This window comes from Thermobia domestica, chromosome 14 (genome assembly GCF_964235325.1).
Source record: "Thermobia domestica chromosome 14, izTheDome1.hap1.1, whole genome shotgun sequence".
Taxonomy (NCBI): domain Eukaryota; kingdom Metazoa; phylum Arthropoda; class Insecta; order Zygentoma; family Lepismatidae; genus Thermobia; species Thermobia domestica.
In genome coordinates, this window is record NC_137467.1 from 75,746,941 (window position 1) to 75,760,742 (window position 13,802).

At 34.7% G+C, this 13,802-nt stretch overlaps 1 protein-coding gene across 2 annotated transcripts in view; it reads right to left on the reverse strand.

Moving 5' to 3' along the window:
• Positions 1 to 2,099: 2,099 nt before the first annotated feature.
• The window catches only part of LOC145670038 (alpha-crystallin B chain), a 122,031-nt gene continuing 110,328 nt past the window's right edge, over positions 2,100 to 13,802 (reverse strand). For both annotated transcript variants that reach the window (XM_081738383.1, XM_081738384.1), the window contains one exon: positions 2,100 to 4,013. In XM_081738383.1, the coding sequence (XP_081594509.1) occupies positions 3,819 to 4,013 (195 nt within the window). In that variant the 3' untranslated portion in view covers positions 2,100 to 3,818. The remainder of the gene's footprint in view (positions 4,014 to 13,802) is intronic.

Genomic DNA, 13,802 nt, shown 5'->3' on the forward strand with positions numbered 1-13,802 from the left:
CTTTCCAATTAACAGTGTTGATGCAGTAACTATTTCACTTTATACGATTTTCTTTATACTAACAGGGTTAATGGGCTCCAGGGACTTACTGTTTTGTCCATGGCACCTAATTGTTTGTGCATGAAAATATCTTTGTTATGCTTATCGAATGGACTAGGTTTGATTCGGATGACACGTTCATGTCCGTTCCTTGTCAGAGAGCTGCTCACCTCCAGACGGTGATTCTTGTTGGTCGATATCAACTTAGTGCCACCGAAAAGCCCAACGTGTTCACCTTACTTTTTCACTTTTCCAAGAGTGCACAACTGGCAGTGCCATGTTACCAGAACGAAATTTACAAACTAATAGTGACTGATGTGTTCATTTGCCATTCCTGGTCCAAATGTACTGTTAATGTTTATTGTGGCTTGCTGTTCAGAATGTCCTAGTTTAAATTTGTTAAGAACATTTACTCACAATTGTGTTCTGAACGGTTGCACATTCATATGATTCTGCTCAACAATGCACTGCCTCCTGATTGTCTCGGTACCCCAGCTTGTTTTCTGAACATGTTCTAAGTTTGTGATGTTAGATGTGCGACCTTAGTCCGTCCCTCTGTTGTCTCGTACTGAGGTGAGTTTTCAACTAGGTCTCAAAGCGGGCATTTCGTTCGCACCAACTTAATATATTGTTCAACTGTAAATGTATTGTTAATTTACCGCTATTATAGTATATTTAATGACATTTTAATCTTAGTAATATATTATTATTATTATTATTATTATTATTATTATTATTATTATTATTATTATTATTATTATTATTATTAGGATTATTCAAGATGGCTGACGTACGAATAAAGAATCCGTTCTCTGTAAAATCTAAATCCACATGAATTTTATTATTTTTCTTTTACTGTTATAATTGGTTACATGAAAAACTGGAAATATATAACACATCGAAAATTTGATAAATACAATTGAGAGAACGTCGAAATCTTATTTTGAAAAGATTATGAACTGTTTAATTTACATGAAAAGAAGTGAAATAATATTACTCATTACTTCTTTATTTTGTTTTATAAGTTAGATAATTTATTTTCGAACCAGTTGGATCCGAAAATAATATGGCTTGCTAAAACCCTCGATCCACGGATTCGATGACGAACTTCTTCTGTCACACCATATAAATTTCAGGTTACACAATAGATTTTTTTTTTTTTTTTTGAGCTGACACCAAGTAAGTTTTCATTTTGTTATTTTATCCATTAACGTCGAATTGATCGTATTTTAAATGATTTATATATGAGATAAATGCCCAAAATGGTAGAACTTTCAGTTGGTTTATAATAATTGACACTGAATCGGTGACGATTTAATATTTGTACTGTACAAGAAATCTTGTGTTATACGAGTGTGAATCTAACTCTTCGGACTGATGCCCTTAGAAAGAGGATACACCCTCGGAAATTTAATATGTTGTGTGGTAATCTTTAGTAGACTTACACGTAAAATTTCACGTAATGTTTCTAACTCTTCTTTTCTAATTACAAGTGTGTAAACAAACCGTTTTACATTTTCTGAAAATGAGCGTTCTTAGTATCGAACATTGATATATTGTTTTAAAATAATAATAATAAAAAAAAGCGAACACAAAGCAAATTCGTGAATATGTTTAGTGATTCCTCTTCGTCATGTTCAACTGTAAAGAGATAGTGTCAAGAATCCCGAAATCATTCACATGTTATTGATATTTGCTTGGTATACTTATTATGTATAATAAATCTGGCATGGTATCTAGAGCACAACTGGTATGGTAAACGAATAAAATGTTGAAACCTTTGTATTTTATTGTGTATATGTTTCGTTTCGCTGCTTTTGGTTAATTACTGTTTCTCTTCATTCCGGTCCTCGTCTTCGACTGAAGTCCGAATTTTGTTGAAGATTATCTCACGTGATGTCAAATGTCTGAAAAGGAGTTTCACCCATTACTTCCGTGAATAAAGAAATCGATTCATTTTCAGTTATGCCACTATTATATGTAAAAGTACAGAAAAATTTTGAAACATGATACGGAGATAGAATTTTAGGATTAAATACATAATAAATAAACGCATGACATTAGATAAATTTCACATTTATTCAATATATTTTTTTTGAAAATATCCAACACGTATAGCAATTCAATACAAACAAAGTTGCACATCACTTTACAATAAAATTAATAACATAACCAAACAAAAAAATAAATTCACTGTGAGTATTTTATAAGAAAAAAAATTAAATTGTGATGTGATTTCTTTTTTACAGCTGGAATTATATTACTGTAAAATCACAATAATATCATCTTATTGATTTTTCTTTCTAAACATTACAGTGTATACATACAAAGATTTCCAAAGCGGCAGTCATATTATTTAATGTGCACGAGTATTGTTTTACTACAACCTGTTATTTACTTTTCATCCCCTTGTTAAGTCTGTTTTTAAAATTAAAGCCCATTTGAAATTCAAGCACATACGCATAAAATCCATACTTTTTAGAAGCATTACAATATTTTTTAAATACATTTTTTTAAAAAAAAAGTTGCATGCAATGCATAACAACACTACTAATAATAACACCGTGGATATTTTGGACACACAAGTCTTTACATTGAAGGAAAAGTGTTCAAGCCCGAGCAACACTGGGTTTTCCATTTTAACACAAAAATATCATGAACTTTCTAATGTCCATAGTGCGTTTGACTAAAACCATTTGTCATAACTGATCACTCTTAACACATTTTATTTACTGCTACTGTTTTCGAGTAGGTACACATTTCGTTAGTCTGAGTTGTTAAGAAAGGTAAATGTTTCCCAAATAACCTGTAATAAAATTAAAATTATGAACTTGAAACTGCAACGAAACTTATTGACCTGAAATATTCAAATGTAAAATGTGCATTAACAATTTCAAACCATATAGTACACGCTTGATGTCCAATCTCACAGTAACTACAAAATTTACAAAATTATGTTCTGCAGTGTTTATGAGTACTAAAATATTTTTTTCACCTCTTGCATTATAAAAAACTTTAGAAAATGTTTCACTGGTTATTCTAGGCATCAACAAATAGCTTGATATTTTGTCATTCTAAATTTTAAAACACCTACTTATTTACTATTATCTAATAAGTAATATTATTGGTATAAACATCTCGAAGATTTTCTATCAGTTTTGACTTTATAAAAAATGATTATGTATTGTGTTTGAAATCAACTGCTTGTATTAAAACAGATACAAATTCAAACTAAATCTGTTTTCTGACATAGAAAGCTCTAACACTGAAAATATTTAGTTTCATTTTTATTGTTTATATAAACACACTAAAATTTATCTCACTGACTATAACAGTTTTTGTTCTGTACTATAAATATGTTCTACTGACTAATACGGTAAAAATTCTTCTGAAAGGAATTAATTCACTAGGGAAAGAAAGGCATTTAAACAATTATTAACGCAAAATTTGTTATATTAATTACAAAAAAAGAGGATGAAAAGCATACACAATTAATTAATTGTGATGATAATAAAAATATATGAATGTTGGTCCGAGATATTAGCTGCACATAAAATAAACAAAATTTTTGAGTGTTAAAATAGCATACACAAAAAGTACACTATTTAAGAAATATACAGAAATCTACTATAGTTACACATATTTTTTTCTGATGATGGTGTAACGCTGCCTAACGTTCTTAATACGCGGTGTTTATTTTCTTCTGAAAAATTTTGATCAGCAGTTGACTTTCAAAAAGACTTTATCCTCAGTTGTAGGTGGGGAGGTGGTTGAGAGATCTAATTCTGTGCAATGGGGATCAACTTCTCCCCCGCTGTAAGGGCTGGCAGTGGTGCTTCAACTGTGAGGACTCCATCTTTACTGAGAGAAGACTTAATGGTTTCTGGATTGGTTCCCTTGGGAAGCAAGAATTCCCTATTGTATTCCCGATACACGGATTTGCTTTCTGACTTCTCTTCGTGCTTTGCATGAACCTGCAAGTATAAGAAATATTGGAGTCATCAGTATAATGACACATGGCAACGATAACGTTAAAATATAGTAAGAACAACTTTATTTCCGGTGCTGCGAACATATCTTAGGCAAAAATATCAATATGCAATCATTTACAACAGACTCAGAAAAAGCAATATGAAAGTATATAATGAAATATAAGTTGATTGTAAACTAAGCAGAGTAAGTCCCTTTTCAGAAAGATAAAATATGCACATTTCCAATGTTCAAGCTGGTTTTTAAAATAAAATTTAAGTCAAAACAGTTAATTTCTTAATACAGCATTTCTGGAAGAATGTAAATTGGTTTAATTTTCATTTAAAGGAATTCATCAATATGTATACAAATTAAAAGAAATATACAAATAATAATAATAATAAACATACATTACAATGCTTTGCAAAAGTACACAGTTTTGTATTTGTTCCGTATTGATAAACAACCTAATATTTGTGAAAAACTCTAAGAAAAACCTCATTTTTAACAGTAGAAGACCACAGAACAATTTCAAATTACAATTCCATAATGTATGAATATTTTTACTTGCTACGATAGTAGTTACCTAAACTAGAACGTCATAAGATACTTTCGAACAATTCTCAACTGTAATAAATTATTGACATTAGATAACATTACGCGCAATTGCTAAAATTTCTGTTTCGTAATCTTGAACATAAAAAAGAGGATTTAAGAATGTGATACAAGCTAAAGCGTCTATGTCTTCTATAGGAGGCACCGAAATATAATAAACTTGATAAATGCCTTCAACTAGACGACAAGTGTTAACTCAATAATACAGATTTAGTTCGAACCACCCTGGCAATTGCGTTGTATAATGAAGGACAAGGGTGCCCACAATGGCGTCATTAAAAATTATTGGGGGAATTTTTTAATGTAAAAATCAAAATTGCCTCATTTCACGCAGACAAAAAAAAACTAAAAAAACTTGTCTCAGTCAATGTTTACATTATTATACCTTCCTGCTCCCCTCTTTCTCCCTCATGCCATAATACCATAACCATTTTAATGGATGTTTTTCTGCCTTGTAATCTGATTTTTCTCGATTGAACACAGAACCATATAACAAATATAATCAAATTCCCCCCAGAATTGTTGTTAAAACGTTAGATTAATTAAGTTCAATGTTTTTGTTATTCACTTTTACTTGTGTAACTTGGTGTAATTTTTGGAATTATGCAATTTTATATATACGTTGAAATAAAGTACACTTAAATTTAAAGTTTGTGTGATTACAATGTGAGTATTGAGTCATTTTTTTTCCTTTTTAACAAAGATTTCACGTGTTGTGATAGGAAGAGATATAAAATTAAATATGAGGGGGATACTTTGTTAATTTAGGGGGGATTGGTGTCACAGACTTTGGGGGTGGGATTGGCACCCCTGATGAAGGACATCCTTGGGAATCTTGGTATTGTATCTAGTGCACCAAGAATATTTAGTAAACATTTCACAAATTAACTTCGTGAACAAATCATTACTGGAAGCATCCTCTACGTTTCGAAAATATAAATATTCCAGAATGGCGATCGAGGTTATCTCTGAAGTCCTGGCCGTATCAGTAATTACAAGATTCACTATTAACACTATTGTCTATATGTATGCCACATTGTATTCCGTGGTCTGGCACCTTACAGAACTCCGCTGATAGATTTATTGTCTTTTATTTTTAGGTGACCCTGGCAGAGGATACAAGATGATGTGACAAACGGAAATAACTATTTTAAGATCATCCTAAAAACTACTTTGATTAGCCTACGCATGATTTCGGAAACCTCAAACGAAATACTGAAAATTATTCAGTATTTTGTTTTCACATTATAAAGGCGTTGTCCTGTCCTTACGTGTCAGAATTAAAATTCTTTGGCTTGGTTGTATCTAGATAGAATTTATATCGTTGCATAAAAACCAGAGGAACGTAACTCCAAAAATGCGGTTTTCGTTTTCTTTATGTTTAGACATTATTTTGAAAGCCCCATTTGGTGTAAATGGAACGTAACGCCATCTGTTCTCCTTGTCGATCATCTGTTGGAATGTAGATCAATTATCATCTTATTAAAAACACATCTTTCTAAGAAAATAATATTTTTGCCCTCTCGCCTGTAAACCTACGAAAATGAAGTTACGTTCCTCTGGTTCGCATGCGACGATATAGTACCAGCAGGGCGATAATATGTACTTTTGAAACGATGTTTTTGTTTTTGTTTTCTTTTTTTTTTAATGGAATCTTCTTTATGCGATTACGTTAGCATTATAAGACCAAATCATTATCGGTTTCAGTCCTAATTCGCAAGTGACAGAGAGGTGCACGATTTTTAGGCAAGATACTTTAAACACACTTTTAGTAGAACTTATATCCTATATTAGGAAGAAGAATCTTCTATCCCAGTAAACACTACATCGAAGAGTGACGTAATAATAATGTAAGAACTGAAATAAAAATAGCTGGACTCTAATTCAATTAATAACACAGCCACACACATACAATAAATAAATAAATAAATAAAAGTTCTGTGCACCACACCCCCAGGTTATGGATTCGATGTATTTTTTTACTCAGAATCCATATTCCGAAATTTTAGGAACATCGATCGTGTCAATTTTTTATGGGCGAAAAACTTGAGCGATTTTGGATAAGGAGGATACAAGTAACTCAGCAATACAAATAAATAAATAAATAAATAAATAAATAAAATAAAATAAAATAAAAGTTCTGTCCACCGGACCCCAGGATATGGATTTGATGTATTTTGTAACTCAGAATCCATATTGCGAAACTCCAGAAACATCGATCGTGCCAATTTTTTATGGGCGAAAACTTGAATGATTTTGAATAGGGAGGATACAAGTAACTGAGCAATCCAAATAAATAAATAAATAAATAAATAAATAAAAATAAAATAAAATAAAATAAAAGTTCTGTGCACCGGACCCCAGGATATGTATTAGATGTAGTTTGTTACACAGAATCCAACTTTCGAAACCCCAGGACGATTGACCGTGTCAATTTTTTATGGGCGAGAAATTTGAGCAATTTTAGATAAGAAGGACATACATTTTTCGCCCACAAAAAATATTGGCACTCCTGTCAATCGTCCTGGAGCTTTGAAAGTTGGATTCTGTGTAACAAAATATATCGAATCCGTACCGTGGGGTCCGCTGTACATTTTTTTTTTCATAGTTGTAATACGTGTATCTTCCCCATCCGAAATCGCTCAAGTATTGCATCCATAACAAAAAACTGACATGACCGATTTTTTTGAGGTTTCGAAATTTGGATTCTGTGTGACTAAATACATTGAATCCATATCCTGGGGTCCGGTGCACAGAACTTTTATTTTGTAATTAATAAATACCTTTGATATAGAAAATAAAAGATTAGTAAATCTTTCAAAAGATCCACCATGTGAAAAAGTTTCCTTTTTATAAGGTCTAACGTCAATAAGTGTGTTATTAAAAAAAATCTTTCTGTAAGAAAATCAATTACAGAAGACTAAAGCTTACAATACTTCAATATAAATTATTTTTTCTGTGTTAATAACCGTACTCGTATATAGAAGCTCATTAACATCGAAAAATATCTAGGTTTAGGTTTCCCATAGTTAAGCTCTGAAGGCTATAGGAGACAGATTTAATGGAAGTGAATTATCATGAAAGAATTCATGAAATTAGAATTTGGGAAGAAATAAAAGAACCCCACGAAAACTTAAAGATACAATGTTGTCTACCACAGACTAACTTAGGTTGGGATCGAACCACGGACCAACATGTCTCTATAATGAATCATCATATCCCGTCTACATTTTCATTAGTGTTGCACATGAGACGAAACATTTCACGAATCTCGTAGACATGTTCATCCAAGTCTTGAATGTCTAACAGTTTCAGTGTTACATGATTCATAGTATATAAAGTAAATATACGAACACAATCAGGGGCGGATCAAGGGGGCAATCGCCCCCCTCCAAGAAACTTTCTGATTTTATATGTAAATAAGACCCATCCTAAAGTTTAGAGTTCTTAAAAGTACCTCTAAGTTGCAGTATTACAACCCACCTCCCCCTACAGAAGTCCGTCCTGGATCCTCCCCTGAACACAATGAAGAGGGTTTATCAACGTTTAAAGATATACACGTCATTACACAACAGACTCCAATAGTAAACATGATTTCAAATGTTATATATCACACCTTTCGTTGACCTATCGTTACGAAGGATTCTGGTAACTTCTTGACAAAATTAAGCGAAAAATCCGTTTTCAATGCTCGAAGAGCATTGCCAAAACGAACTTAAAAACTATTATATTTTTTTTTTCGAAATTTATATGAAGTTGTATATTAAATTTATTTGTTTTAATTAACTAATGACGTCATACTTGAATCAACAACTGATATTGGTATTGATCAACACCAGTATCATCTCCCAAACAAGGAGAAGGCAGACTTTGGTAAATGAACTTTGGGGCCATTTTTTGCTAGGTGGTAGTGAACATTTAAAGAGTTAATATTACAAGCTGGGAGAGAGCAATGTAATATTAACTCTTTAAATGTTAACTAAAACCTAGCAAAAAATGGTCCCGAAGTTCATTTACCAAAGTCTGCCTTCTCCGTGTAAGACTGACGGTTCCCGAGATATGGCTTCTTAAATCTCCCGATTTTTTTTTTAATAACTCGGAAACAGTAAGAGTGACGCGAAAAATTCCATGACTTCTATCAGATAGTTTTTGATGCCTCTACCGAATGGAGGGCTCAAAATTGAAAAATACGGAAATAACAGACAGACACAGAGACAAAGATAATTCAGTAACGAACTTTTTAAGTTCATTAAAAATCAGGGCACTAACTTTGTATGTTAGTTTACAAAAACAAACGAGTAAAAATTCCGAACAAGACGAGAAATATTTAACAAGACGAGACGTGAGAGAATTCTTCGATAATAGAAACTTACAAAATTTACAAGACAGGAAAATATTTCTGTCCTGGGCAACGCCAACTTTAATGTCTACAAATTCATAGAATATTATTATGACATACACCTTTTTGTTAACGAATGTGTTCCGGGTTTGCTAATACAAGTGGATTGCCTTAATTTCAAATCTTTAATATCTTACTTATATGCATATATCAGACAAACGAAGTCAAGTATTCCATAAAAGACAAAAAAGAAATTACATCAGCAATTAATTCTAACCTACAAAAGCTTTATTTTCAAAAACAGCCGCCAAATATGCAGACTTTGACATCTCAAAATAATAATAAATTTAAAGAATAAATAAAAGAAGAATATTCATGAAAGAAGGTACTGGTAACGCTCTTAATTTATAAAACGCTCATGCCAATTATGACTGAAAACCTATGAAAAATTTCACGCTCAAATGAAGCAAACAAATAAGCAGGTTTCTAAAGCTCTGGAACAAGTACATTTACGTCTTTGATGATATACGAACATTTAAAAATTCACCATTAATGTCTCTTTAGCTACACGATTCCCCGTGAAGTAGTAATAATAACATTTGTTTCAAATATTCAAGGCGAAATCGTTGCCGGTTCATAAAAGCTATTTAATTGCCTATTTTCCTTTGGTTAGCTTCCAAACAAATAAAAAACTAGATTCAAGGGCGATTGGACAGAGGCAACAGAACTAAATTCACACGTGGTTTGTGTAAAGCTTAAACATTTGACAATATATGTCAGTGTGGAAGATATCAGATACTCATGTTATATGAATAATTCTCAATGTTTGATTGTTCCCTATGCAATTTTTAGGTTACATAATCTGGCAACAATGAAGGACGAGTTGTTTGTCGAACAGACATAGGAAATTTCATCAGCTGCACTGACTGAATGTGGTCGGATGCTGATGCTGCCAAGTTGCCAAGTTAATTTTAGCTCTGGCTGAAGTTACAAGGAATTTTTACCAGGAAGGACAAGCAAAGGGGACCGGATAAGCACGTCTGGGTCAGAAAATTTCATCTTGAGATCCTCTGCAAAGAAGAACGACATAATGCTGATAAATTCATTTTTAATTGAAACCTGGCGACATGAGTGACTCCGTTAAGAAATTGGTTTCTTCACACACTAGTAAGTCACACGTCTTACTCCGGATAAATATCTCAGTAATGGTATCACCATATTCAATTCTTTGATTGACTGATTGTAGTTGCGAAGAACCTCTCTCTCTTAAAATGTGATCCGAACCACTATTCGGGGTTTGTAGTCTATCTCATAGTGAGTCGAATCTTGAACCAGCTCTTGGCTATATGCCTACTAAAAGGAACATGTTACTCGCTTTTTATATGTTTGGATCCGAAATCCTGACTCTCCACCTACTCGTAATTCCCAATTCTTCCTATACCTTTAAGAGAAACACAAGGAAAACCCTCTGCTGTTCTGGATTATTGACGGTAAGTAAATGGGCTAGTGCACATTTCAGGCAGAACACACTGACAGAATCAAGCATTTACCCATGATCTCTTTTTCGCAACAATCTAATATAAATATATATATGTATATAAAGGCTAGTAGAAGATGGGCACTGCCCACACAATTTTAGCTAGTGTCCACGTCGTATTGACTAATATTATTTGCACCTTAGTATATATATATATATATATATATATAAAGTAAAGCACAGCCTGATTTTGGATAGGTGATGTGAATAATGCAATCCAATTATAAATCAATTTGTTTTATCGACTTCAATTTGCTGCAAACAAATGTACACAAATGTACACAAAATACAAAGTACAAATTACAAATAGTATGTTTCAACTTCTGTTTTTTAAATTCATTTAATCAACACACACAAGGGGCCGCGCTGGCTCAGTGCCAGAGCGTTCACCTCTGGTGCATGGAGTCCCTGGTTCGATCCCAGTTCGCGCCAAGTGAACTTTGTGGTGGACAAACATCGTGTGCGTGGGTTCCCTCGGGGTTCTCCCGTTTTCTCCCACTTTCTTCATTCCACCATTTCATTCATTTCTCATCATCATCGTTTCCTTTAGCCCGCACGGCATAAGTGTGGGACGTAAAACTCAAAAGATTTCATTTTTAATCAACACACCAGAACACAAAGCCACACCAAAAGAAGGTCTTGTTGAACAACTGCAATGGTTGTTCATTTAATTCACAGATTCTTTGAACTATTAATTGTAGCTCGAAATCATTGCACGTACATGTGCCAACATTTTACGATGACGTCACAGAGTTATTATTCACTTGAGATCGTGCTATGTTCAGTGAGACGTGATTGCGTATGATGAGTTGTGTGATGTGTTAATTTCGTTTTAAATTTCGAAAAATGGCTAGAAGGACATACGAAACGTAGCAAGGGGGCTACAGTGATTAAGTGGTAGAGCGCTCATTTCTGATGTATGGGAACCCTGGGTCGATCCCAGCTTCCGGGTAGTGGGCTTTGTGGTGGATAAACACCGTGTGCATAGGTTTCCTACGGGTTCTCCCGCTTCCTCCCACTTTCTTCTTCATTCCACTTTCATCATCTATGTAATTATCACATCTCGCTTTGCCTTGGTGCATAATTGTGCGGGAAAAAGTATAAAGTAACATTCAGTGATGTATCAACGAGTCGCGCAACTACCTTTCAGCGGCATACTGTGAACCATATACTAACAAGAAAACTTAAAAATATTTGGTCTAGGAATTAATTCGTGCGGGTGGACAAGTGATGGCGCAACGAACGGAGCGTCCCACAGTTCCGTGTATCCACACATGTGTTGCAAACCCCTGTCATCGCGTATCGTTCGTAGTATAGGGCAGTGGATTAAAGCGTCAACAACACCAGTTTGTAGTTAAGTGAACATGGCGCAATTTGTGCCTGATAAAGTGTTTTTGCGGGGTGTCCTGCTGCATTACTTTAACATGCAGAAAAGTGCGACTGAAAGTCATCGTATTTTGGTGGAAGTGTATGGTGACCATGCTCTAGCTGAGCGAACGTGTCAGAAGTGGTTTGCACGGTTTAGAAGTGGTGATTTCGGCTTGGCAGACCAAGAGCGAGCTGGACAGCCACAAAAATTTCAAGACGAAGAATTGACAGCATTGCTCGAGCAGGATTCGTGTCAAACGCAGGAACAACTTGCAGCAGCATTAGGCGTTATCAAACAACAGTCTCCAAACGCTTGAAAGCCATGGGAATGATTCAAAAGATGTCACATTGGGTTCCACACGAATTGAAAGACAGAGACGTTGAAAGACGAAAAACCATTTGCGAATTGCTGCTTCAACGACAGAGCAGAAAGGGGTTTCTGCATCGAATTATTACGGGTGATGAGAAGTGGATCCATTACGAGAACCCTAAACGAAAAAAGGCCTGGGTGAAACCAGGTGAACCAGGTCCATCACAACCAGAACGAGATATTCACTGTGCAAAGGTTATGCTGTGCATATGGTGGGATATGAAAGGTGTGGTGTACTATGAGCTGCTGCAACCGGATGAAACTATGAATGGAGAACGTTATCGACGACAATTAATGCGTTTGAAGCAAGCTCTGGCCAGAACACGACCAGAATGGGAGAACAGACATGATAAACTTATTGTTCAACATGATAACGCTCGCCCACATGTCGCAAAACCGGTCAAAACCTATTTAGAAAATGTCGGATGGGAAGTTTTACCCCACCCGCCGTATTCACCAGACGTTGCTCCTTCGGACTACTACTTGTTCGATTGCATGAACAACGATTTGATTGGACAGCGGTTTACTTCTTCAGAAGATATCGAAACATGGGTCTCTGACTGGATCGCTTCCAAGGATGAGGACTTCTTTCGCCACGGAATCCGTACATTGCCTGACAGATGGGCGAAAGTGGTGGCTAGCGATGGACAATATTTTTCTTAAGGTATGTATGTATTTTGTGTTTGTACTACAGCTTCAATGTGTGCGTACCAACCGCACGAATTAATTCCTAGACCAAATACATTAAGAATTACTGCTCACCACATAGTGATGAAAGACAGCTTCCGGATAGATCAAGAATACTGCTAATCCTACAGTTTAGGATATATCAATATCACTGCTAACTATAACGGAGCTTCAGAATAGATCGAAAATATTGCTTTAGGAAAAGCTTTAGAATAAATCCAGAATACTGCTAAGTATACATGGTGAACATAAAGTCTCCCTGATAACATACATTAATAACAAGAAAACTACTAATGATAGAAGCATGCGGTTTGCGGCAAATAATAGGAAAACTCAAAAAGTTTTAATTTTGCCTGATTTAGAGAATTTCCACATGTGCTCCATTAGTGGAAATTCTCATGCGATAATTAATTTCCATCCATGTGTTACTCAACATTTCAGGAGTCACTGTGGGTCTATTGCGACCCTTATCCTGTTTTTGAGTGTTGCAATATCACGGACAGATATCGCGTAAACCCTGTATTTAACGTAACCCCCACAGGAAGAAGTCACGGGAGTTATGTCTGAGGATCGTGGGGGTCATGGTATTGGGCCATCTCTCCCCATCCATCGGTCAGGAGAAGTTTCATCGAGAAATGATCGAACATCAGTACTCCAGTGTTGGGGGAGCCCTGTCTATGTCTATACCATTCCTTTATGCTCTTAACATCTGGTGGCTGCTGTGCTGCTGTCCATACTCTCTCCTGAATTTTCGTTGAACTGTGACGGGAGATTTTGTTTCGTGATACCACAACCAAGGATGTTATAAAATAGAGGATCTGCCTATATGTATCTTCATCGTATTAAATTAATGAAGCCAAAAAACAACCTAGCATCGG